The sequence below is a fragment of the Canis lupus genome, chromosome 24, assembly GCF_048164855.1.
Source record: "Canis lupus baileyi chromosome 24, mCanLup2.hap1, whole genome shotgun sequence".
In the NCBI taxonomy this organism is placed as follows: Eukaryota; Metazoa; Chordata; class Mammalia; order Carnivora; family Canidae; genus Canis; species Canis lupus.
Genome location: NC_132861.1, coordinates 20,038,728 through 20,064,403, shown reverse-complemented (window position 1 = coordinate 20,064,403; position 25,676 = coordinate 20,038,728). Strand labels below are relative to the sequence as shown.

At 38.9% G+C, this 25,676-nt stretch overlaps 3 protein-coding genes across 25 annotated transcripts in view; 1 reads left to right on the top strand and 2 right to left on the bottom strand.

Moving 5' to 3' along the window:
- Positions 1-13,057, top strand: part of MPHOSPH8 (M-phase phosphoprotein 8) — a 51,778-nt gene extending 38,721 nt beyond the window's left edge. For 2 of the 7 annotated variants that reach the window (XM_072795856.1, XM_072795851.1), the window contains 6 exons: positions 177-263; positions 3,915-4,069; positions 7,428-7,582; positions 11,174-11,301; positions 12,132-12,376; positions 12,719-13,057. In XM_072795856.1, coding sequence (XP_072651957.1) covers positions 177-263; positions 3,915-4,069; positions 7,428-7,582; positions 11,174-11,301; positions 12,132-12,344 — 738 coding nt within the window. In that variant the 3' untranslated portion in view covers positions 12,345-12,376; positions 12,719-13,057. Of the gene's footprint in view, positions 1-176; positions 264-3,914; positions 4,070-6,685; positions 6,866-7,427; positions 7,583-7,666; positions 9,157-11,173; positions 11,302-12,131; positions 12,377-12,718 lie in introns of those variants that run through there. The other 5 variants (XR_012016361.1, XM_072795852.1, XR_012016362.1 and 2 more) reach the window with 5 other exon arrangements.
- LOC140615859 (zinc finger MYM-type protein 5-like) overlaps positions 6,241-25,676 on the bottom strand; it is a 179,739-nt gene continuing 160,303 nt past the window's right edge. Inside the window, exons 14-17 of one of the 3 annotated variants that reach the window (XR_012016365.1) lie at positions 19,540-19,637; positions 18,707-18,867; positions 14,463-17,362; positions 6,241-6,407 (exon numbers count right to left, since the gene is read on the bottom strand). The gene's annotated coding sequence lies outside the window, so the exon portion shown is untranslated. Of the gene's footprint in view, positions 6,408-12,130; positions 17,363-18,706; positions 18,868-19,539; positions 19,638-25,676 lie in introns of those variants that run through there. The other 2 variants (XR_012016366.1, XR_012016364.1) reach the window with 2 other exon arrangements.
- Positions 12,131-25,676, bottom strand: part of PSPC1 (paraspeckle component 1) — a 106,217-nt gene continuing 92,671 nt past the window's right edge. For 4 of the 15 annotated variants that reach the window (XM_072795902.1, XM_072795894.1, XM_072795906.1 and 1 more), the window contains 3 exons: positions 19,540-19,637; positions 18,707-18,867; positions 12,131-17,362 (listed from right to left, as the gene is read on the bottom strand). In XM_072795902.1, coding sequence (XP_072652003.1) covers positions 19,604-19,637 — 34 coding nt within the window. In that variant the 3' untranslated portion in view covers positions 12,131-17,362; positions 18,707-18,867; positions 19,540-19,603. Of the gene's footprint in view, positions 17,363-18,678; positions 18,868-19,539; positions 19,638-20,824; positions 25,214-25,562; positions 25,670-25,676 lie in introns of those variants that run through there. The other 11 variants (XM_072795903.1, XM_072795909.1, XM_072795905.1 and 8 more) reach the window with 9 other exon arrangements.

Genomic DNA, 25,676 nt, shown 5'->3' with positions numbered 1-25,676 from the left:
AACTTCAATCGAAGTTGCTATCGAATTGTGTATGGCTGTGCATTCATACATGCTCACCTGCCTGCATGCAAATCCAAGTATTTTCCCTGGTGGCTAAAAATTTCAAGTCATCAAAAACTATCTTCTAAAGAATTTTGGGAATTAAGTTTCCTTTTTTTTTTTTTTTTTTTTAATAGAACTTTTTAACTACAGTGGCTATTCTTTTGGAAGCCGGAGCTTTTGTAAATGTCCAGCAGAGCAATGGTGAGACTGCTCTAATGAAGGTAAATACTTCACTTTGGTCTTGACAGATGTTCCTGTTGATGCCTCTGATTGCCAGGCACTCTGCAGGGTCTGGGAATATGATGGGGAACAGGACACAGATGTGTAGAAAAAACAAGTCAGCAAAATTAGAAGGTGGTAGGAGCAACAGTGTGATAGGAATAAGCTGAGAGAGCCATGGGGTTACCTAAAAGTGATACCAGGCTCAGCAGTGTGGATTCAAGGTGGGACAAGGTGGGATAGATGCTGGCTCAGTTGGTAGAACATATGACTCTTGTTCTTGGGGGTCGTAAATTCAGGCCCCATGTTGAGTATAGAGATTTCATTTAGAAGGGGGTGGGGAGGGTGAGACAGGGGATGTGATGTATCTGAGCTGCATGCTGTGTGGATATATGAACTATGTGACCAGGAACTGGACTAGGCTATGCACAGTTAGGGAGTGGAAAAGAACACGATGTGCTTTCGTTATTACTTTACATGGGTGGATTCATCCTTAGCCTCAATTCTTCCTGTGTGTTTGGAGTTATGGTTTGCGGAGCGTTTTGAGTGGAAAGTTGTTAAAGCTTCCCCCACCCCACCCCACCCCCCAGGACTCTCCCTTTAATTACTTTTCCCTGTTTGGCACTTTTGTATTAGCCTCTACTTTGGCTCAGCCCGGTCTGGCATGTTTCTATTCTGGTTCTTGGACTAAGCTGCTGTTAGGACATGGCAGGTCCTGACACCGAGCCATGCTTTAGTTCCCCACATGGAGGCTCTGCCTTATTGCCCCCTTCCTAGATGCAGTTTTGTGTAAGGAAGTTGGCCGAAGTAGGTGTTAGTACTACCTATTTTCAGCAGTCTTTCCTGAGTCTGGAAGAGTGCACAGATACAGGCTCTAGTTAGCCCTGGGCCTGGTCCTGAGCGTGGTCTTGAATCTCTGTTATTCTCAAGGCCAGGATCACCTGTCCCTTCAACCTTCTTCCACACTCGGGATGTGAACCTTGCTCACTGCTTCTATTGCTGTTTCATTTTTGGTTTATAGAAATGCTTATTTTGTTCAGGAGCCCTACCTTTGAATTTTAATTTTCCTTTGTGTGCTTCTCTTGCTGTATACTTAGAGCAGAGGTGGCACCTCAAACATGAAATAAGACATTGTCTTATTGAGAAATCAACATGTACATTCTATTTTTTTTTTTTTCAACATGTACATTCTAAAGAGCAAATGCTGAAGTAGTCTGGCGCATAAAGGTGTGCACATGGGGCAGTGAGCATGGACATGGTCTGCATCCGGGCTGAGGAATTAGGACAACTTGATCATGAGAGCAGTTTAAGTTGGAGAAGGACATAATCAGACTAAAGGTGGTTGTTTCTCATTCCCCTAGTTCAGTAGGGAGATTGAATTAATTAAAAAGATGAACGGTTTGCAGACACAGGGATGTTTTTAAAATCAAGTGAAAATATAATCTGTTCCTATATAGTGACCGTGGAGAGAGAGAAGTGGATGATAGACCAGTATTTTAAGAAGGTAGAATTTGCAGGACTTGGTAATTGAAGGTGATATTTGGTAATCCTGTTTCTTAATTTAGGGGATTCAGGCAGTGTATACAATGGGAGTGGGGTTACACTTGAGCTGGAAATGCTCAGATGTTTCACATATGGATCTTTAGCTCAGGAGAGAGGGGTAGGCTATAGATTCAGATTCGAGTTCATCTGTGTAAACAGCACAATTACAGGCCCAGGCTGAGAGTGGGATTACCACTGAGAGTTAAAGGCTAGAGATGGAAGGCAGCCACATAGGAAAGACCAGAGAAGGTGAAGGAAGATCAGATCAGCAGAGTGCAGCATCCTGGGCGTTTCAAGGAGGAGCTGACCTGTAGCATCTGTTGAGGCAGAGATGCCAAAGAAAAATAGGCTGAGAAGTGCTTTTGGGAGGTAGCACTGGAGAGGGTGTTGGCATCTTTGTTTGTTGGGTTTGAGGGGTGTGGTTGCAGGGAGTGAGGAAGTGGATGCTGGATTTTGTAGGCACTTAGGACTTGAGCTGAGGAGGAGGAAGGCAGTGTCCAGAGGGGAAGGGGTCGAGGGACAATTTGTTGCTTCTTCCCAGAGAAGATCTCAAAGGATATTTAACTACTGTCTGAATAAGACTGCCGATAACTGTATGTAAATTTGTTTTTGTTTTTTGTTTACTTTGATCTGGTTTTTGTTTGTGTTGGGATTTTTTTGGTACTTGTTTCTTCAGCTTTAAGGATTTAGTGTATTGCATTGGTTTTTAGAATTAGAAGAAATAAACATGGGAGGAGATTTTCAGAAATTTTTTAAACAATTTTAAAAACCTATCTCAGAAATAATAAATAAAATTGGTCGTTACCAGAGTGTGAGGGTGTGGAGAAACCACATTCTCACCTGTTGATGTCGGGCATATAATTGGTTCCAACAGGGCTTCTCAACCTTCCCCTTCCTGACATTGTGAGCCAGATCATTTGTAGGATGTGCAACAGCATCCCTAACCTCTGCACCAGATGCCATTAGTACCCACCCTCGGTTGTTAACAACCCGAAATGTCTCCATACACTGCCTGAATTCCCCTGGGGGCAAAACCACCCCAGTGAGAACCACCAGGTTACATACATCTTTGGAAAGGCATTTGTCAGATATACCTGAGATGCATGCCCTTTGACCTAGCAGTTGCACAACTTAAAAATCTACTCTGTAGAAATACAGTCTGGAATAGTAGCACACCTGATAGCCTTGTTCTTACAGGAAAGCTAACTGGCTTGCCCTCATCCTTTACGGTGTGTTATATGGTATCAGCCTCGGTGTTGTAAGGCAGAAGTACTGTTACCCACTTTGGACAAATGGAAACAGTGAAATTCAGAATTACACCGAAAAAGATACACATGTGAAGCATCTTCTGAGCCTTTCCAGCTCAAATGTAACCCCACTCCCATTGTATATACTGCCTGAATTCCCAAAATTAAGAAACAGGATTACCAAACATCTTCAGTTACCAAATTCTGTGAATTCTACCTTCTTAAAATACTGGTCAGTCTATCCACTTCTCTCTCCACTGTCACTACATAGGTACAGACTATATTCTCACTTGATTTTAAGTGAAATAAATAAACTAATTAATTACTTGAAGTCCCACAGGGAGTAAGTAACAGGAAAGAACCTGGAGGTGGTAGGTCTTTTTACTCTAGAAATGGTCTTTGTGCCCAGCTCCATCTTAAATTTGCTGAATTCAAATTTGTATATATGCTTAATTAGTCTCCTTTAAAGCAGCTTCTAGGGAAGTTTTGAAATTATTTTGTGATGCTCAGAGACTTGGTCTGAAGAGTGGAGCGCACTCTAGAGCTTAGAAAGGCCTGGTGTTTGTTCTGTCTTGGGACAGAGTATCTTTTTCAGAGTTGCCCAATTCTCCACGATTCAGGGGTTTTCGAAATTGAATATAGCACAGATTTCAGTACTGATCACTGACTATAAGGAGTGTAACACTTTTCGGTTACGTATCAGATTGTAATCCTTGGTGAGACCTGATGCCAGGTTTTCTTCCCCTCTCCAATGTTCTTGCCCTTCTCTTCACAAAGAACCGCTGGGCTCACAGGAGGAGAAAGGGACAAACACTGATTGCTGTCTAACTTATCTTACAGTTAACTCCTTTTTTTCCATTGTAGGCCTGTAAAAGAGGAAATTCTGATATCGTACGACTCGTGATTGAATGTGGAGCTGACTGCAATATTTTGTCAAAGCACCAGAATAGCGCACTGCATTTTGCAAAGCAGTGTAACAATGTGTTGGTGTACGACTTGCTGAAGAATCATTTAGAGACGTAAGTGTGAGCGAATGTGCCATGGTTAGGTCACAAGATGTGTTTGGACATGTCGTAATTAGAATGGCCTGTGTAAATTGTTCAGAAGATTGTTAAATGGAAGTCCGAAGAGGTTTCTGTTCTCAAAAGATCATAAATTTAATAAGTGGCATATGAATTATTTTTCTGACAGTTATTAAATCTCAAACTTTAAAAAAGTTAACACTGTTCTATCTGGGAGTATCTCCTTAAAATCTTAATTATGCTCGTAATTGGGCTTATGCTTTCTTAAAACTAATCTGTAGTTTGTTTTTTTTAATAGACTTATTTTTTAGAGCAGTTACGGGTTCGCAGTGAAGTTGAGCCAAAAGTACAGAGAGTTTCTGTGTATACTCTGCTTCCATACATGCACGACCTCCCCTACTAACATGTATCACTGGAGTGGTGCGTTTACTAAAACCAGTGAACCTACATTGACAGTTGCCATTCAAAGTCCATGTTTTACATATGGGTTCACCTTGGGGGTGTGCATTTTGGGGTTTTGACAAATGTTATAAGGACATGTACCCACCATTACTGTCATACAGAGTAGCACTGCCCTAAAAATCCTCTGTGCTCTGCCAGTGCAGGCCTTCCTGCCCCCCTACTCTGGCAGCCGCTCATCTGTTTATTATCTCTACTGTTTTGCTTTTTCCAGAAGGTCATACAGTTGGAATCATAGTACTTGCCCTTTTCAGATTGGCTTCTTTCAGTTAGTAATATGCATTAAATATTCCTCCATGTCTCTTTTTTTTTTTTTGATTTTTGTTTGCTCTAATTCCAGTTAGTTAACATAGTGTTATATTTCAGGTGTACAATATACTGATTCAGCAACTCTATACATTACTCAGTGCTCATCACTCTTAATCCCCTTCACTGATTCCGCCAAGACACCTCTTCTCAGATAACCATCAGTTTGTTCTCCATAGTTGAGAGTCTGCTTTTTGGTTTGTCTCTTTATTTTTCCTTTGTTCATTTGCTTTGTTTTTTAAATTCGATGTATGAGTGAAACTATATGTATTTGTCTTTCTCTGGTTTACTTCACTTAGCATTATACTCTCTTGCTCTATCTATGTTGTTGCAAATGATAAGATTTCATTCTTCTTTATGGCTGAATAATATACATACCACCTCTTGTTTATCTATTCATCCTCTGTCCATGCACACTTTGCTGCTTCCATAATTTGACTAAATGCTGTTTAAACGTAGTGGTCCTCCATGTCTTCATGGCTTGATAGCTTGTCTTTTTTAAGATTTTTTTATTTGTTTATTCACAAGAGAGACAGAGAGGCAGAGACACAGGCAGAAGGAGAAGCAGGCTCACTGCAGGGAGCCCAATGTGGGACTCGATCCCAGGACCCCAGGATCATCTAAAGGATGATCCGAAGGCAGATGCTTAACCTCTGAGCCACCCAGGTGTCCTGATAGCTTGTCTTTTTTTTTTTTTTTTTAAGATTTTGTTTATTTATTCATAGAGACACAGAGAGAGGCAGAGACACAGGCAGAGGGAGAAGCACGCCCCCTACAGGAAGCCTGACGTGGGACTCCATCCCGGGTCTCCAGGATCACACCCCAGGGTGCAGGCGTCGCTAAACCGCCACGCCACCAGGGGCTGCCCAATAGCTTGTCTTTTTAACTCTGAATAGTATTCCATTGTCTGGATGTACCACAGTTTATCCATTCAAGTTCATTCTTTTTCAAGTGAATTCTAAACCATTTTATTTTAATTGAAAGTTCATGTAAGTAATTTAGTACTTTTTTCACTTAAGAATTATTTGGGCTTACTCAGCCATCAAAAAGAATGATATCTTGCCATTTGCAACATGGTTGGAACTAGAGGGTATTACGTTAAGTGAAATAAGAGAAAGACAAATCTATGATTTCACTCGTGGAATTTGAGAAACAAAGCATGAACATAGGGGAAGGGAGGGAAAAATAAGATGAAAATTAAGAAGGAGGCTAACCATAAGAGACACAACTGAGGGCTGCTGGAGGGGATGTGGGTCGAGGATGGGGTAACTGGATGATGGGCATTTAGGAGGGCACATGATGTGATAAGTACTGGGTGTTGGATGCAACTGATGAATCACTAAATGCTGCCTCTGAAACTAATAAGTTGTTTTGGCAACACATAACAGAAACTTGACAAACAGTAGCTAACACAAGGTGTTTATTTTTCAAAATAACAGGGATCCAGGGGTAGGCAGTTTTGGGCAGGAAAAGCCATTCTTTGCCTCTCTTCCTCCTCCAACACACTTAAGGGTGTGACTTGGATCTTCATGCCTGTATGATGGTCACTCCCAATTCCAGGATTTATATTCTAAGCAGAGAAAGTAAAGTAAATTTCAGACGGGAGACAAAAAACAAAAGGTCGTGTACATGGTCAATTATACAGTGGAATTCCACTCCTAAAACTGGAATATCATGGCCAAACCAAATAAGTTGGTTACCTTCCAGCAAGATTATTTTAAAATACTTTGTGAATTAGCCCTGATCATTTTATTTAACTACTTTCTAATCTAAGTACTATAATAAGACATATGTTTGTGTGTGGCAATTCCCAAATTTGCTGTTTAATGGAATTTTCACTTTCGTTAGACAAGTTACTGAGTGCTGTGTGCCAGGAAGTATTCAGAAGGCTGGGGAGATGGAGACAGCAACGAGTGGAAAAGACTTGCCCTCTTAGAGCCTAAATTTCCCTGGACAATATAGACAGTAAGACAGTTACATAGTGTATCAGATACTAAGTGCTACAGAAAAATAGAGTGGGGAGACAGGGTGAGTAGGAATTATATTTCTTTTTTTTAAAGGTTGATTTGGGGGACGCCCGGGTGGCTCAGTGGTTGAGCATCTGCCTTGGGCTCAGGTCGTGATTGTGGGGTGGGGTCCTGGGATCTAGTCCCACATCAGGCTTCCCACAGGAAGCCTACTTCTCCCTCTGCCTATGTTTTTGCCTCTCTCTGTGTGTGTCTCATGAATAAGTAAATAAATAATTAAATCTTTTTTTTAAGGGATCCCTGGGTGGCGCAGCGGTTTGGCGCCTGCCTTTGGCCCAGGGCGCGATCCTGGAGACCCGGGATCGAATCCCACGTCGGGCTCTCGGTGCATGGAGCCTGCTTCTCCCTCTGCCTGTGTCTCTGCCTCTCTCTCTCTCTCTGTGACTATCATAAATAAATTAAAAAAAAATTTTTTTTAAAAATAAAATAAAATAAAATAAATCTTTTTTTAAAAAAAGGTTGATTTGGGAAGGACTTACCAGTATTCAACAGTCTGATAATACTGTGGCTCATGATTATTTCCTACATTAATATTAACAACTCTTACTATACTTTTTGATTAGACTTTCAAGAGTAGCAGAAGAAACAATAAGGGATTACTTTGAAGCACGTCTTGCTCTGTTAGAACCAATTTTCCCAATAGCATGTCATCGTCTCTGTGAGGGGCCAGATTTTTCTACGGATTTCAATTATAAACCCCCACAGAACATACCAGAAGGTAAGCCTATGTTTTCTCTGATTGAAAAGTGACACTAAATATCAAATGATTTTTTTTAAAGATGTTTATTTCTTTATTTGACAGAGAGATTGAGCACAAGCAGAGGGAACGGCAGGCAAAGGGAGAGGGAGAAGCAGGCTCCCCTTGGAGCAGGGAGCCTGTTGTGGGACTCAATCGCAGAACCTCGGGATCATGACCTGAGCTGAAGCCAGATGCCCAACCAACCAAGGAGCCCCTCAACTGATTTTTAAAAAGAATTCTGTGAACATGACCTCAAAAGAATTCCATTATATATCACAATTATGTAAAATACTGAATAGCAGAGCTACTCTGGCAGAAAAAAAGAGACCCAGCTAATACCTAACATCCCAGGTGACTTTAAGGGATCCACAGAGCACTGTTTAAAAAAAGCATAGGGGAGAGCACCTGGATGGCTCAGTCAGTGAAGGATCCCTTCAGATCATGATCCAAGAGTCCTGGGATAGAGCCCAAGTCAGGCTCCCTGTTCAACGGGGAGCCTGCTTCTCCCTCTTTCTCTCCCTGCCCCTACCCCCCTGCTTGTGCTCGTTCTGACAAATAAAGTCTTTTAAAAAATAAAAAGCAGGGCATCCCAGGTGGCTCAGCAGTTTAGCGCCGCCTTCAGCCCAGGTTCCTGATCCTAGAGACCAGGGATCGAGTCCTGTGTCGGGCTCCCTGCGTGGAGCCTGCTTCTCCCTCTGCCTCTCTCTCTCTCTCTCATGAATAAATACATAAAATCTAAAAATAAAAATAAAAAATAAAAGCATAGGGGTGCCTGGTGGCTTAGTTGGTTAAGCGTCTGACTTGATTATGGCTCAGGTCATGATCTCGGGGTTATGAGATTGGGCTCCACGTTCAGAGGGGGGTCTAATTGAGATTCTCCCCCCAGCCCCTCCAAAATAAATCAATCTTTGATTTTTTTTTTTTTTTTGAGATTTTATTTATTCATGAGAGACACAGAGAGAGGCAGAGACATAGGCAGAGGGAGAAGAAGCAGGCTCCATGTGGGGAGCAGGACATGGGACTCAATCCTGGGTCTCCAGGATCATGCTCTGGGCTGAAGGCAGTGTTAAACCGCTAAGCCACCCTGGCCGCCCAATCTTTTAAATTTTTTAAAAATAAAAAGCACGGAAGTTGAGGCTGTTCTTTCTGCCCACGAGTGCTATTCCCCATGCTTTAATGAAACGTTTTTTTCACCAGAGGGGAAGAAGAAAAGTATGAAAGTTGGATCTTAATAACTCTACTTTTTATTAAAATTGAGTTATATGAAATTTACACTAGCTTTAAGATTTTAAGCCCAGAATCGGTGTTTTTCCTGAATTTCACTAAAAGAAAGTGTCTTGGCCCATAGGAAAGTTGAGTAGCAGGAGATGGGAACTTTGGTTCTGCTTCCTAGCCTCTTCTTAACAGCTGCTCTGCAGGCAAGACCATGACATGGTGTGGCCTTTCTCTAGGACTAGGACATGGATCCAGGGTGTTTAGGTGGAGGGAATATTGTTTCTGCCTTTATGGAAGTATGCAGCTGGGTTCTGGCTTTTATGTTAAAAAAACAAAAACATTTTTAAAAATGTGTCCATTAATGAAAATTTAATTAAAGACAGTCATTTATAACACCAGTGTTTAGTGAACTTGACATTGAAGAATCATTTGTGGTTTCAGCTGTCCAAGTGGATCATTTGCACTGCTGGGGAGTGAGTCTTGTTTTGGGGGGAAACAAAAAAACTAAAAAAAAATGGAGGGAGGGGGTGGGGGTAGGACTTAGAGCAAAAATCTCCAAGTTTCATCTGGTAAGAAAACCTATGACCAGAGAATCTTTGAAGTAAACTACATAAATCTCCACCTCCCCCCCAAAAGATTCCAAAAGACTCAGTTGCAGCAGGTGTTCTCAGGGCTGGAGCTTTCATTCCACTTCATACTCTGGCCTCTACACCTCTGTCTTCCCTTCGCTGGGGCAGAGCTGAGCTGGGCCAGGCTCCCAGGCGCCTGCACCTGGACTGCCTGAGGGTTACTGAATGTTTTTTTGTGCACATGCAGTGTCTGTGGCCACCAGAAGTCTTCTCTGTTTATCTAAAATGTTACCAAAGAATCATCCGCAGGTAGAAGATCCTCAAGGTTTTCCTCTGCCTGCTCTGGGAGCTCGTTAGAAATGCAGACCCTCAGGCCTCTCCCAGACCTGACTCTCAGTTGTCACCTTGGTGAGATGTCAGGTGATTTATGAGCACACTCCAGTTGGAGCAGCACTGACCTTGGTTCCTCGAGATTCTGATTGTGATTAACACCTCATTTGGCTAGAGAAAAATGTTGTTACTGGTACCGTGAGACAACTATTAGCAAACTAGGGTCCCTCCTGTCCTTTTATCTCTGTGAACTTGAAGTGTTTGTCAGAGTAGAGCTAACAAACACCCCTTCCTTAGATCTCATTCTGGTTAAACAGTACCCGAATGCAGAACTGCTAGTCCCCATTTGGGTCTTTCTGAAGTTCCCACCACTCTCCTCTATGCAGATAGTAATACTCAACCTCCTCTCAGATCAAATGCCCCTTCATGGTGGGGCTGAGGGGGGAAAGACAAAGGAGGAGCTTTCTCTATGTTGTCTGTGTAGACCTTTTCTTTTGAAGCTCAGCGCTCTGGGGGTGGGAGGAGGGGGTATTGCATTTTAAAGCTAGAGAGCAAAATCAGTATAACTAACTTCAAATAGCTTGAAAGGAGAGGTAAAGAGAGCCAGGGGCACAGAACAAATAAAGCAAATGGTTCCTTGGGGTATTTTTGATGAAGTCTCTTCATAAAAGGAGTGGTTTTCTCATCTGGATCAGTGGTTTTTTTTTTTTTTTTTATCTTAAAAAAGGCTTATCAGAAAGGTCATAAGAGTTCATAGATTTTGTTATATTAAAAGTATGGTGTTCAGAAAAATGAGTCATGCAGAATATTTTGGATAGTTACTGGAAGCTTCAAGTCCCATGCTTCCCCCGCCCCCAACAAGTTTTATTATTAATCCGAAAACTTGGAAAAGGCAAAATACTATGTGGAGAAAAATGGACAGTCATTCAAACTCACACCCAAAGACAACTGTCATAGAAATTTACCTCCATGGACATTTACACATTTAGCAGCAATTTTTTAAAGATTGTATTTACTGCAGAGAGCACAAGTAGGAGGGGCAGAGAGAGAATCTCAAGACCACCACCCAGTGAGTGTGGAGCCCGATGTGTAGGGCTCAATTCCCAGACCCTGAGATGATGACCTGAGCCGAAACCAACTGTGCTACCCAGGTGCCCTAGCAGCAACTTTTAAATACTTTTTTTAGACCAAAATTAATGTAGAAAAGCGTATTTTTAAATATTTGTTCCATGAGCTGTCAGTAGGGATTACTTGAACAAAAAATAAAAGGGGTCTGCGGTTGAATGCCAGGTAACACTAAATTGGAGGACTCCCGATTGCTCGGTATGCATGGGCATGGTACTCGGGGATACTCCGGGGACTTCTTCCAACACATACAGGTGCACCTTCTGCAGAGTTGAAAGGCGGCCCTATTAGGCCTGGTATTAAAATATGTTTTTACATCTCCCTTATTCAGGCTCTGGCATCCTGCTATTTATTTTCCATGCCAACTTTTTGGGTAAAGAAGTTATTGCTCGGCTCTGTGGACCATGTAGTGTACAAGCTGTAGTTTTAAATGATAAATTTCAACTTCCAGTTTTTCTGGTAAGATTTTTGTAGTTCGTTATTGAAAAGTACATTCTTCTAATCCAGAAGCACAGATGACTTTTGTGTTTTAATAAAATACACTAACTGTAATTAAACCAGTTGGAAATGAGGCTGTATCCCATAACTATAAAGTAAAATTATCTTAGATTTTGTCATTAAAAGCCTGGACTTTTAAGGTTTTATATATATGCCTTAACTTACATTTACCATAATGTCTTTTGAGCGTTCTGGATATAAACTTTTAAGGTACAAGAAACATACTGTCTGATTTTAAATAGTTCGCCTTTTCACACCGTTATAATTACATTCACTTAAAGGGAATTTAGGAAATTTTTAAAGTACACCCATTCTGTGCTTCAAATATGTAGAAAATGGGTGTTTTTATGCTTAGTTTTAGTGCTTACAGCTTTAGGGAAACATTTTACTGTAATTTTGATGTATAATAACTATTAGTAGCTATGTAAATTTTAACAAAAAAATGGTCTTGAAGAATCTTTGTGTACGTTTCCTTCTCTAAGAATTCTTTCCTTGGGCTGAATTAAGCCCTTAATGTTTATGAAGATTTAAACATGCTGTATGTGGCTGGATACCTGCTAATCCTAAAGATTTATCTGGATGCTGTTTTTGCAGATAAATCTTAGAAGCTTTTTTTTGCCATCTGTATCATTTTGAAAAATCAAAGGAAAAATTACCACAGCAAATTGCTTTATATAAAGTATAAAATTTGTGTTCTTTTATGTCATTGGAATCTGCGATGTTTTTGTTTAGAGCGATGCCCTTCAGATGTAGTTTGTCTGAGAAAACACTCTTTGTGGTCTCTCTCCTAGGATAGTCATTTTGTTTACTCGTTCAGCCCTGCTGCAGGCCTCAATAAACTCTTCATAAGGTTGACGGAAGCGCCTTCTGCTAAGGTGAAAATCCTTTCCTCACGTTCAGTGCAGCTATTCCTATTGCTACTCCAGATTATCACCACCAGAAAAAAATTCCAAGAATGCCGTGTATGCTGTGTTCCTGATGTGCCTGTCCTGGAAAACACGTGATCTCTGGGATAGCTGTGCACCAGAATCTACAGGTGTTAGACATAGACTGTGTGTCATCTCCAGGACTGAGCAGTCAGAGCTGTATTCTCGGGTTTATTTTTTAATGTATGACATATTACGTATTTATCTAGACTGTTCACTAAACATTTCTTTGTAAAATGAAGCTGGACCAAAAATCTATGTAACAGTAAGTTATATAATAACCTAAAAATCAAATCGTCTGCACTTAAAATCCAACATCCTGAATTGATGACCAATTTGAGAACTTTGCCAAACAAGACTGGCAAATCTTGGTCATGCATTTTCCTTCTTCTGAGAAAGGGGAACTTGGTAAGGGATCTGTTCTGAAACTTAGGTTTCTCTTCTTTCAACAGGTTAAGCTGCTAATAGGTGCATATAGAGTACAGCTGCAGTGACTAACAGAATTGGGATGGAGTTCTTTCTGGACCCGTTTTGGGACTCTGGCACAGCGAACACCTCCAGATTTGATGTTTCAACTGTAAACCTCTTGCATTTTCAGGACTGTTATCTGTTACAGGCTCTAAGATGGGACATGGTGATTCTAATATATTATAAAATAGAGATGTAAGTATTTGTGCCAGTTTTCTGAAATTTCAATGTTGTCTGCAGACTGCATACTTAAGTATTTCCACAATGTGGAATGGTACATAGGATTATTTAAGAAAATTAAAAATCTTTTTTCTAACTTGAAATTTTCTATTAGCCCTGGTGAATTTCTGCGTTAAAAACAGTTGAGTATATGTGATACTCAAGTTACTCAAGCACTAAATAACGTGTGAATTTGCTGCCCTTGAAGGATGATTTTCTAACTTGGTAGGCAGATTCGAGGGAGGAGGTCTGATTTGTTTGTAATATGCAGTTCCCAAAGATGCTGAATTGGGAGGTGACAATGTTGTGTGTTTGCAGTTACCTTGTTCTTATAAATCAGAATCTAAGATACAGCAAAAAATATAAACCGGGACACTGGGGCCTAAAAGAAGATACTGGTTGTGAACTTTTATCCTTGTGAATCCATCAAGTAATTTTCAAAAGCCAGATCCTGTGCCCTCATTACAAACACTGGAAATTAAAAAGGCCAGCCAAGGTTATTTGCCACATAGTGCATCGTGTTAAGTTACCTGTTTCTAGAGATTTCCTACAGGTCTCTCATAGTCTCTTAAGAAATATATGGCAAACTAGTAAGTCCAACTCACTCTGAACTATCGAGGTTAGAATTTTAATGAAAAAAATTTCAGAAAGTCACACAGACCACATACATTCATTGTATACACATTTCAGAGAGACATTTTTACTTACTGCCTTTTCCTACACCGTTCTTAATAAAACCCCAAATGTTGATCTGTTTTCTTTGTATCTCAAGTGTCAGGACTTCAAGGGGATACTAATGTGTAAAAGTTTCTAAATAATGGCTGGACTGGAATTTTTTCAGCTATATTGAACCATGTACTGTATCTGAGTTCATAGCTTTTTAGAAAAAAAGTTAGCAGCAGTGGATAGGCCAGGAATGGTCAGGGAAATGGTATCTTCATCTAATACATATAGAAGAAATGGGATTTTTTTTTTTTTTTTTTTTTTTTTAAGGATTCTATTTATTCATGAGACACACGGAGAGAAGCAGAGACATAAAGAAGCAGGCCCCATGCAGGGAGCCCAATGTGGTACTCGATCCTGGGACTCCAGGATCATGCCCTGGACTGAAGGCAGACGCTCAACCGCTGAGCCACGCAGGCGTCCCAAGAAATGGATTTTCATTTTTTTTTTTTTTTTTTTAAGATTTTATTTACTCATGAGAGACAGAGAGAGGCACAGAGACAACAGGCAGAGGGAGAAGCAGGCTCCATGCAGGGAGCCTGACATGGGACTCGTCCCCAGTCTCCAGGACAGGCCGTGGGCTGAAGACAGTGCTATACTGCTGACCCACCCGGGCTGCCCAAGAAATGGATTTTTAAAGAAAATTTCTATTATCTCAAAATCATGCTTAAGATAGTATCAGCTTAAAAAAAAAAAAAAAAAAAGTATCAGCTTTATACGCACAAAGATAGTATCAGCTTTATAAGTACATATTAAAAGGTAACGTAAAAAAAAAAAGTAACATACTGTTTATCCAAGAGGCAAGGCCAGGGACGCCAGGGTGGCTCAGCAGTTGAGCGTCTTAGGCATGATCCCAGTCCCAGGATTGAGACCCACATTGGGCTCCCTCCATGGAGCCTGCTTCTCCCTCTGCCTGTGTCTCTGCCTCTCTTGTGTGTCTCATGAATAAATACAAAAAAAATATTTTAAAGTGGAAAAAAAAAGGCAAGGCCAGGCTAGAAAACAAGTAGAAAATCTGACGAGTAATTCTTTTAGAAGTTTAGGCTTCTAAACTTAAACTGAAGATAAACTTTCTTCTTTTCATAGTATGAAAGCTAGGAAGTCAGCAAGGATTAAAAAAAAATCTTGGGGAATCCTAGGTGGCTCAGTGGTTGAGCGTCTGCCTTCAAAGCCCAGGGCATGATCTCAGAATTCTGGGATCGAGTCCCACATCAGGCTCCCTGTGCAGAGCCTGCTTCTCCCTCTGCCTGTATCTCTGCCTCTCTCTCATGAATAAATCTTAAAAAAAAAAAAAAAAAAAAAAAAAAAATCTTGTACCAGATGAAACTTAATTATGGGAAATTGGGCAAGTTATTTTGACATAAGAGCAGGGTCACGGAAGGAGGACAAAAGTGAAAGATTACTTGGGGGTAACACAATCCTTGAGTTGTCCGTCTCAGCTTCTACCAGTTTTATGCCATATGGGGAAGTAAATTATGTAAAACAGTAGTGTCTACTGGGAATTGAAAGCAGAGCCAAACAATTTAATACTTTTAGCTCTATAGTTTGCACACTTGTCCACTCTTAAAGTTCTGGTTTCTTAAGTAGAAGATGACTTGAATTGTATAGAGACTTGCACTTGAGTGGTTTCTTGCTGGTTCTCTGATGAGGCAGCTCATTCCACCAGATACTGACAATGCTGCTACTTTGACATTCAAATAAAGTGTGTACAAAGTGTGAGCCATATTTTTGTGGAAGACAAAGCAATCCTCAAGGAGCACCTTACCAAATGGTTTACAGATTCGCCTACTACTTCATTTCAAAACCAAAGCAGTCTTCTTCCAAAGTATACACAATACAGAGCTTTATATCTAAGCCATGGGCAATCTGATTAAGCAGATCATCACAAATGGGATATATCATTCTTTGGCCAGACTCACTGAAAAGCAAATAGTATACATTTTTACTTCCATTTTATCTTAAATTATCAGGGACACCTGGGTGGCTCAGTCAGTTAAGTATCTGCCGTCAGCTCCGGTTAGGATCTCAGGGTCCTGGGATAGAGCCCTGCATCAGGCCCCCCTGCTCAGCAGGACTCTGCTCCTTCTCCCTCTCCCACCCACTCATGCTTTCTCTAATACATTTTTAAAAATCACCTCTCAGCCATTATTCCAGTCCATATGGTACTGAGGACAACATAACTGAGTCAATAATTTAAACTTCTGTATCTTCAGATCTAGCTCACTCTGAGTATGGCTATATTAGAAAGCACATATTTTACCCATAATAGTTTCAAAGAGCAGCGTCTAGTGCCCAATACTATCAAAATGTTAAACACCTATAAGGGAGTTCAGTTTCACTCTGAGAACAGGTCATTTTCATACACTGTCTTCCCAAGCCATTCTCACCTTATTCAGTAAAATCTCAGGATGCTGCAATTTGAAGCTCAAGTGCTTTAGAACTGTGTTAACTCTGCTAGCTCTCAAGAATTTATTAGTGCTGGAAGAAGACTTAGCATCCAAAATGTTAACAGTGAAAGGACCTGATAAAGAGCATTTATCAAGCAAGTCTAGTGTCTCTAAAGCAAGGAGGTAGGTAAATGGGAGGAGAGGAGAGGAGAGGAAGAAGAAGAAAAGAAAGAAGAAAGAAAAGAAAGAGAAAGGAGGAAGATGAGCAAAGACCAGGGAAAAGAAGGCTATGTACACCAGAATTATCAAAAAGGATTTATGAAGTACCTTAAAAGAATTTGGAAAATTTTAATATTTTATGCAGTTACTGTTTTATATCCTAATACTTTATCATAAAGCCCTAAAATTGTTTTAAAATTTTATTTTATTTTATTTTTTGTTTTGTTTTGTTTTAAAATTTTAAAGCTTTATTAGTCCAAGTGTTGGTTAAATAAATGAGGAGAACCACTAATAGAACACACACTGCTTTCCTCTGTCCTGTGCTGACTTGAGATAGTTCTCCTTTCAGACCAAATCTGGGATTCTAAGCCTTGTATCTCCCTCCAAGTACAGAAGAGCATAACTAACTAGTAAGCTAGAAAATTGTAATTACAATGAGGAGTCACAACTAAGGACCAAATTAAAATCAGGAAATAGTCCTTTGCCCTCATCCAAAGCTCCCAAGAAGCCCAGTCAGCTGGAATCTAACCCACTTCTATAATATTGGGCATCAGTTTAACTTGGAAGAAAGGAATTTTCCATTACTCTCAAACTCTGCCTTGCTCATATCCGCCATTCTTTCCTTTTTTTGGGCTAAAATATATATGGCTGTAGTAAACCAGGATTCTTCTCACAACATTGCCAAATTTCATGACTAGCTCCTTATCTTGGGACCAACCCAAAGTTATAGGCCACATGGGTGGTAAAAAAAAAAATCCCTCCAATGCTTCTCACAGAAGTTGAAAGGGGAGTTTATTGGCTATTCTGTATTTGTGGGTTACTACCGTACTACTCTCCATGGCAAAGACCACACCAAGGGGTAAGTATATATCTTAACAAAAAACTGAATGATAATGGAAGTTTGCACTATTCCAGATAGTATTTTAACCAAAGAAAACTCCATGAGGCATAATGTCAAATGTTAGGATACTCATATATCCATAGTTGTTTATATGGAGTAATAAATTCACAAATGAAATAAGGTTTGTTTTCTGGCTTGTTTCTCCTCTGTCTTTATAAGCATTTCTCCAACAAAATGACCTGAAAAAAAAGATAAATTCTTTGTTAGCAAACAGAAATTAGTATCTATTGTATATATTCTATTGGAAACATAAGTTTCAGTTACAAAGAAAATAATTTGCTAGGCTACAGTCACTAGTAACAGACCTAAAACATATTCAAGAATTGAATTAATACACTGGACCTATATTTCTTCAGTAATCTCTCTCTCTGAAACTAGTAATCTTGTGAGCTCATCTTGAGATTAAGTGCTGGAAGAGTTAAAATATGTTAATGCTTAAAAAAACAGTGGCTCTGAAAATGCAGTCCCCACACCAAAGCAACACCAGGCTGTTGGAATTCTCGGGCTCTGTAAATCTCAAATGGTGGGTCTGTGTTCGAAATGAGCCCCAGGGGGTTCTGCTACTTCTTGAAAACATATGAAACACTTTAAAAAGATAACTTGAAGATACTGAATTTTTAATAAGACTTCTGCATTTTATTAACTTCTATAAACTGTAAAAGTTAGTATCTTCCTGAAATGAACCACTTTCTTTTCACTAAGATATCTGTGATGAAAAGCAGGTATTTTAAATACTATTCACCTCTTCCAAAATCAACTTCAAATTCCTAAAGTTCCAATGACAAATCCACCTGACAAGCTAATAGCCACATAATGCCACAGCTTTGATCTGTGGCGCAGTTAGCCTATGCACATTAAGTTTTTTCCACTTACATACTTCGCGATTATTTCTTCATATTCTAAGGAACACAAATTAAGCAATTTGAAAATTTAATACCAACAAAAGGTCTACAGAACATACAATACAAACATTCTCTAATTTCAAAAGGCAATTCTAATTTTTTAATAAGTAATTCTCTAGATTGGTGGCTCTCTGATGAAAACCGTTTACCTGGATGGCTTTTCTTTTTTCTTTTTTTTTTTTTTAAGTAGACTTCACACCCAGCATGGAACCCAATGCAGGGCTCCGACTCACAACCATGAGCTCAAAACCTGAGCTGAGATTGAGTTGGACACTCAACCAACTGAACCATCCACCAGGCACCACCCCCACTTACTTTTTAAACTAATCTCTACACCCACGATGGGGCTTGAACTCCTGACCCAGAGATCAAGAGTCAAATGATCTGACTGGGCCAGCCAAGCACTCCTGCCTGAAGGTCTTTTAAGAAATAAGACACTGCATTGCTGGATCCCACCCTCAAATTCCTGTTTAGTAGCTAGACCTGAGAATGTGTATTCTTAAGCTCCTAGAGGGTCTAGGGACCAGCTTTGAGAATTCCTATTCAAAGTTAATATTCTAGAGTTGGATAACAATGCAAAACAGAGCTCTCACATTTTTGTGCTGCATGGGCATCAGATACCTTAAAAGGGTGGAATTGCTCAAAGTTTCCAAGTATGTCTGCGTGCACTCAAATCCCCTGGGATCTTGTTAAAATGGGCAAATTCATTTGGTGAGCTGTGTGTTGAGATTGCACTCAAGAACCCGGTGAGGCTGAAGCTCCTGGTCCCTGGGACGACTTTTCTAGTAGCAAGAAGAGATTGTATATCATCACCAGATAATGTGATTAGGAAGGAAATATCCTTAAAATAATACTTTCTGGATCTATTAGGATGGCAGTATACTGTCACTGGAATTGTGTCATAAAGGTCACAATGTGAATATTTCAAAAAATTTTATATCTAACAAAATACTAGGAAAATCGTTACCTATTTACAAAAGGGTAAAAATCAGCAAGGAAGATACAGAGCTAGTATCATCCCTAGTATGGGTCTGAATTTATGACATTAAACCATTTTTAAGATTACACAGTTTCCAAGAAACTTAAGGCTAAAATTCTAGACTTGGGATCACTAAAAACCCAGAGGAAGGTTTTTTCTTAAAGACGTATTTAATATGTGATTTCTACTCTCAGTTCATTTTTCCCTGAAGATAAATACCATGAGGAAAGACAGGGCAGTCTGGAGCTAAACATCGCCTCCAACTTAGAGAAAAGGGCAGTGATCCTGGTGAGGCAGAGAAGCAGAAGTCTCGGCTGCCGCCATAAACTATTCATTAACACTCCACTAATTCAAAACATGGGACAACACAGACTCACGAGGTCAAAGGAGTCAGGATCGCGGGGGGGGGGGGGGGGGGGGGGTACGGCTAAGGAAAGAGAAGCAAGGAACGCCGTCTTAATAGACACTGACTGACCTGAAAGGGAATACTGACACCAGCATTTCCTATCTCTGAGCTTGACTCATGCCAGAAGCCGAATTCAGGAAGCTTCATCCATGTTTTCTTTCACCTTCCTAGGAATACAATAAAATCAAATTTAGCCAATTTCAGTAATTAATAAAGTGACAGAAGTGTTAAATCTATATAAAGTTCTTAACAGTCATCAGTTTTCATTCAGTGAAAATTTTCCTTTGAATTCATAATTCTTGGAGATGAGCGGACTATTCAATTTTATGTTCTGGCATTAAACACTACTACATCCTAAACCTTGAGTCTCCAAGTCTGCTAATAATTTTAAAATATTAAGAGCCTATTTTGCTAAATCCTTCCTTTTCATTTCCATAGATAGGCCCTCTTGTCTGCACTGGTGATGCCTCAGCACACCAGTGCTTGATATCTTGTAATCCAAAATTCTACAGAGGATCCTGATTTCTATTCTATAGTACTTTATTCTACTTGTACCAGGACAGGCAAATATGTCTGCTGTGTTCAATCAGAAAAAAGATTCTTAACTACCCTAGTAATCCCTTGGACCAATGTTCTCCAAAGACTATTAATCCCAGATTTTCCACTGGAATACAGTTTTGGGTATTATCCTTACAGAATGCTTTTTATTTTTTTTTTTTATTTTATTTTTTTCAGAATGCTTTTTAAAACCTATCTAAAAGGTTAGTACAATGATAACACAATTAGAGATTAGAAATAAATATACAAGTTTGCGCTCAATTTTTTAAACTGTTAGGGTACATGACCCCTAAATACTGGAAATATCTACCCTAAATTAGCACTGTTTTCAAAACTCATTTGGGTCTCAAATTTGCCTGGACATTGGATGGAGTATGAACCTATCTATAGCAAATTTGCATGTAAAAGAATATGAACATGAAATTCTGCATGTAATTTAAGGGGATTCCAAATGATCCAACAGTACCCATGGTCTCAGTTATAAAACCTTAAAATGTTTTTTCAAACAAGACATACTACAAATCAAAAATTATCTTTTATATATTTCCACCTACAAATATTCTACTACAAAGGATTCTTGTGAGGTTATCAATTAGGAAAGTCACTGAAGATTCTTAGGTTAGTTTGGTATATATTTGTACCTCTGTATTGCTTTGGTAAAGGGAAGGCAGATAAGAAGAGCCAGAAGCCAAACTGTACAACTGGATTATTAATTCTTATATTATTAATTCTTAATGATACAAGAAATACTAAAAATACTATCTTCTGGGGATTCCTGGGTGGCTCAGCGGTTTAGCACCTGCCTTTGGTCCCGGGATAGAGTCCCACGTTGGGTTCCTGGCATGGAGCCTGCTTCTCCCTCCTCCTGTGGCTCTGCCTCTCTCTCTCTCTTTCATAAATAAATAAATAAGTTTAAAAAAATACTATCTTCTCAACTTTTCAAAAATGTGAACCTGCAGTTTACAAAGCAATCATTACCTATATTACCTAGAAACGTCATCTCTAGAACTATTCAAGTTTAGTTGCCAATATTTTGTCTTTAAAAGGGTGGCTTAATATCTGAATTCAATACTCAAAATCACCACCATTCTGTTTAAAGTGGTCTTACAAAGAAATGACCAGGTTTATTGTACACTGGGCTGTAATGACCATTAAGAAAAGCATAGTGAGCTATGGCACATGTACAGCCATTCCATGATACTCCCAGTTTGGATCTGAAGTCCATAAAGTCCTAGAAAGGTAATACACAAAGAGAGCTGAGAACACAAATTTCCTGATGCTCAGCATCATAACACCTGTCTCAGAGTGATACTGTCAAATATGGGGGGGAGGGCGGCAGCCAATAAGTACATTAAAAGAAAAGGTCTCCCTTAACTGAAATCTTAAAGCATAACTGTAACAAGACTACATGATACCACTTTGGATGAAATTGGTCCATTTTTTATTTTAAGAGAAAACTGCATCAAAACTACACAAGTTTATGCGGATTTTACCCTCCCTGCCAGAACTATGCACTGTTGAGAGTGAAAAGACGGCTCCTCTAAACTAACACCCTAATACTTTTCATATAGTCAGAAATGTAAACACCCATTAATACCACATATGCTTTTCTGAGGACTTTTCTTAAAGAATAAAACATTAAAGATATGGAAAGCCCATTCTTAACAATTATGTAACAATGCACCTAACATTCTCCCCTCTTGGAGTGAGAGAAGGTATCCTTTTCCAGTGACTACACAAGTCTACCATCATCCTTACATTACATATAATTTGTATTATGTAATACAGAAATTATAATAGAAGTACATTCTAAGAAAGAAATGTATAAAATATAGATTATACTTCAGCAAGCATGAGGGGTGAGCAATACTCTTAGTATTACTTAGTAATGGTTCATATTGAAAAACACCTTGCCAGAAATAATGTAAAAGGTCGTGTTTCCTCTGATGTACATTCCCATGGTATCAAACCCTAAAGGAGCCACACTTTTATTGACACGCTCTGCAGTGGGGTTTCCCTTCCAAGGAGCGTATGTTTTGAAGTCTGAGGTATGGAAATGGGAGGATATCCATGTTATCAAACATTACCATCAGAGCCAGCTTATATACAAGAGCGCTCACAACTCAATCTGATCCTTTGCTTTCACAACGAAGACACAGACCACAATACTGGCTGCTAAAGCAATAAATAAACCAAATGGTATCATTATAGGCAATTCACAACAATGAAAATATGTAACATAATCCTTAGTGAAGTAATTTTATTTCAATGTTAACTAACAGGTTTTCTTTAAGCAACAAAGAATTTATCTTCAGGTGCCTGTGTGGCTCAGTCCGTTAGGCGTCCAAGTCTTGATTTTGGCTCAGGTCATGATCTCAGGGTCCTGGGATGAAGCCCTGCATCGGGCTCCTCACTCAAGTAGGGAGTCTCCCTGAGCATCCTCTCCCTCCCTCTGCCACTCCCCTGGCTTACTCAAGCACACAGTCTCTCATTCTCTCTCAAATCCTTAAAATAGTAATGATAATAAATCTCCGAAGAGTATAGGGAAATACTGTGTGATTAAGTGAATAACATACCCAAAAATATTAGGCCAAAAATTCAAAAGCCATCATCTCCCAAGGAAACTTGAGTAAACACCCATGAAAGAGGCAAATCTCTACAACAATGGACAATACGTCTACAAGTTCATCTTTTTGATGTAATACAATTTCAAGTGATGAACAAATGGAACAATACAGTCCATTAACTGAACAGTTAGTTGAGAAAAAGACACAAAGTTTCTCAACATTTAAATTTTCACTGACTCTTTTGGCCTGAAAATTGGCAATAAGGGGCTCCTAGGTGGCTCAGTCGGTCGGGTATCTGACTCTTGGTTTCAGCTCAGGTCATGATCTCAGATTGGGCTCTCTGCTGTGTGGAGCCTGCTTGTCCTTCTCCCTCTGCTCCTTCCATTAGTTCTCTCTCTCACAAATAAATAAAATCTTTTCTTTGTCAGTAAAATATAGCAAACTGAGGGCTTTTTGTTTTTTAGTCAACCCGTGTATCTTCTACCTACATTAGCCTGCCAGACATCATAATAAAACTTAAATTATATAACACCTATTTTCCAACTGATATTTTACAAAAAGCAAAAGTCCATAATATGAACATTCAATTCTGCATTCCCTTATCATCTGGATTTCCAGAATTCTAATCAAGATACCCAATTTTTAAAATTTTTTATACTTTTTTCCCAATTTTTTTTAAATCATAGGTTATACATAGGTCAATGAGTTTTACAATAGACAAGTGATGAAACCACACAGCCTTATGATAGTCATTCCCCCCTTACCCCCAGGTTCACTTTCTGCAGTTTCAGTTACCTATAGTTAAAGGTGGTGTGGAAGCAGGTGACCCTCTTCTGAAAAGTCAGAAGGTTGATAATAACCTAATGCTACTTCACCATGTCTACGCTGTTCATCACACTTCGGCTCATCACGTAGGCATGTCACATCATCACACAAAGATAATAGTACAGTAAAACATTGAGACACCATACTCTATATAATTTTTATTACTGTATAGTTATAATTGTTCCATCATTAGTAATTGCTGTTAATCTCTTGTGCCTAATTTGTAAATTAAACTTTATTACTGTTACATAATACAGGAAGAAACAGTTATTTTTAAGATTTGGTACTATCCACAGCTCAGGCATCCCCTGGGGGGTCTTCAAAAAGTGTTACACTCTCAGGTAAGTGGCGGGAGGAACTACTGTATAAATAGCAATGAGGGTATGAAAGGCAAAAATGCATCACATAATAAGGTATATGAATGGGCAAAAAGTGTATGAGAAGTTACTAGGGAAATGTGTATTAAAAACCACAATGATGTGCAAGGATGCAGAACACAAGAGAAATCACATACGCTGCTCATGTAAAAGTAGGAGAGACACTGTGGAAAACTGTTGGCAGTTTCTAAGAAACTTACACATCCCCTATACTCAGCAATTCCACTCCCAGATATTTTCCCCAAGAAAAATGAGATGTGTGAGGTGTGTGAAGGATGTGTACAAGAATGTGCATAGGAGCTTGATTAATAATAACCTCAAACTGGGATCTATCCCAAGAATCAATAGGAGACTGGATAAAAAAAAATGTGGCATATCCATGTACTGGTACACTATGCAGCAATGAGAAAGAAACAACTGCTGATATATGCAACACAGAATAAATCTCTAAAACACTATGTTGAATGAAAGAAGCCAGAAGCAAAGAGTATATATTCTATTATTCCATTTACATGAACTTCAAAAACAGGCAAAACTAATTTATGATGATCAAAATAAAACAGGGGTTGCCTCTGACGCAAGATGTACTAACTAGAAAGGGGCCCAGAAGTTTATGAAAAAAGTGGCTGCCAAACCAAACTCACAGATTTAAGTGACAGGCTATTCCAAATCTTTAAAAAGCAGCATTTTAAGGTTTATTTTTTTCAAAGATTATTTAAGTAATCTCTACACTCAACATGGGGCCCAAACTCACAAACCTGAGATCAAGAGTGACATGTTCCACAGATGGAACCAGGCAGGAGCCCCAGGATTTTAAGTTTTTTTAAATTAAAGAATGAGAAAGAGATTATTTTAAAGTTCATATAACAACTCAAAATTAAGAAATAAGTATCTATAAAAAGGTTGTGTTTGAGTAAATAGGATATAAATAGTATCATTTATAAATACATAAAGATTTTATAAATCTTATTAAATATAAATAGTATCATTTATAAATACATAAAGATTTTATAAATCTTATTAAATATAAATAGTATCATTTATAAATACATAAAGATTTTATAAATCTTTATTTTTTTCAGCTTTATTGAGGACAACTAGGTTTTTCAGGAAAATAAATTGATACACACACACACACACACACAAACACCATCTTTTTCTCCAAAGGTCATAACATTTACTTCCGTTATCAAAGAAATGTAAAATTCAGCAAAGACTCAAATGAAATCTAATAAAGTACAAATTGATGACTTTTATCATACAGAATTCATGACGTCTAAGAAAAGTTGTAACTAACTCACAGTTTCAAGGTCTCAGACCTGTATGTATTTGCAAGGAACTGGGATGATGTCAACAATGACTTGGGACTGAAAGACACCACTGAAATATTTCAAACTTAATTTTGTCCCCAAATTCCTACAAAGGCATTTTAATTAAAAAAAAAAAAAAAAGAGAGAGAGAGAGAGAGAGAGAGAAAAGAAAAGGGAAAAAAAGGCAGCATTATCTTCTTGTGATCACCTAAGATTTCTCAAGCACTCCTTCCCCAAAAGCCAAAGATAATGTATCTGATCACTGCATAATCAGAGTTAAGGTTTTTATGTTTTTTCTTTTAAAGTAATCTCTAAGCACAACATGGGACCCGAACTCATGACCCTGACATCAAGAGTCTGAAGTACCCCAAAGTTAAGTTTTAAAACAAGCTGCAGTACAATAACAATAAATTGTACTTTCAGTTCAAGATAAAAGATGGTTATTATGAACTTACCTGTATGGCTTCCACTATTTAAAAGTTCAGTATTTCAAGTAAATTATTGCCACATCAAAGAATCCATTATTTAATGTATCGACCAGTTCATATATAATGAAAAAGCACTGGAAA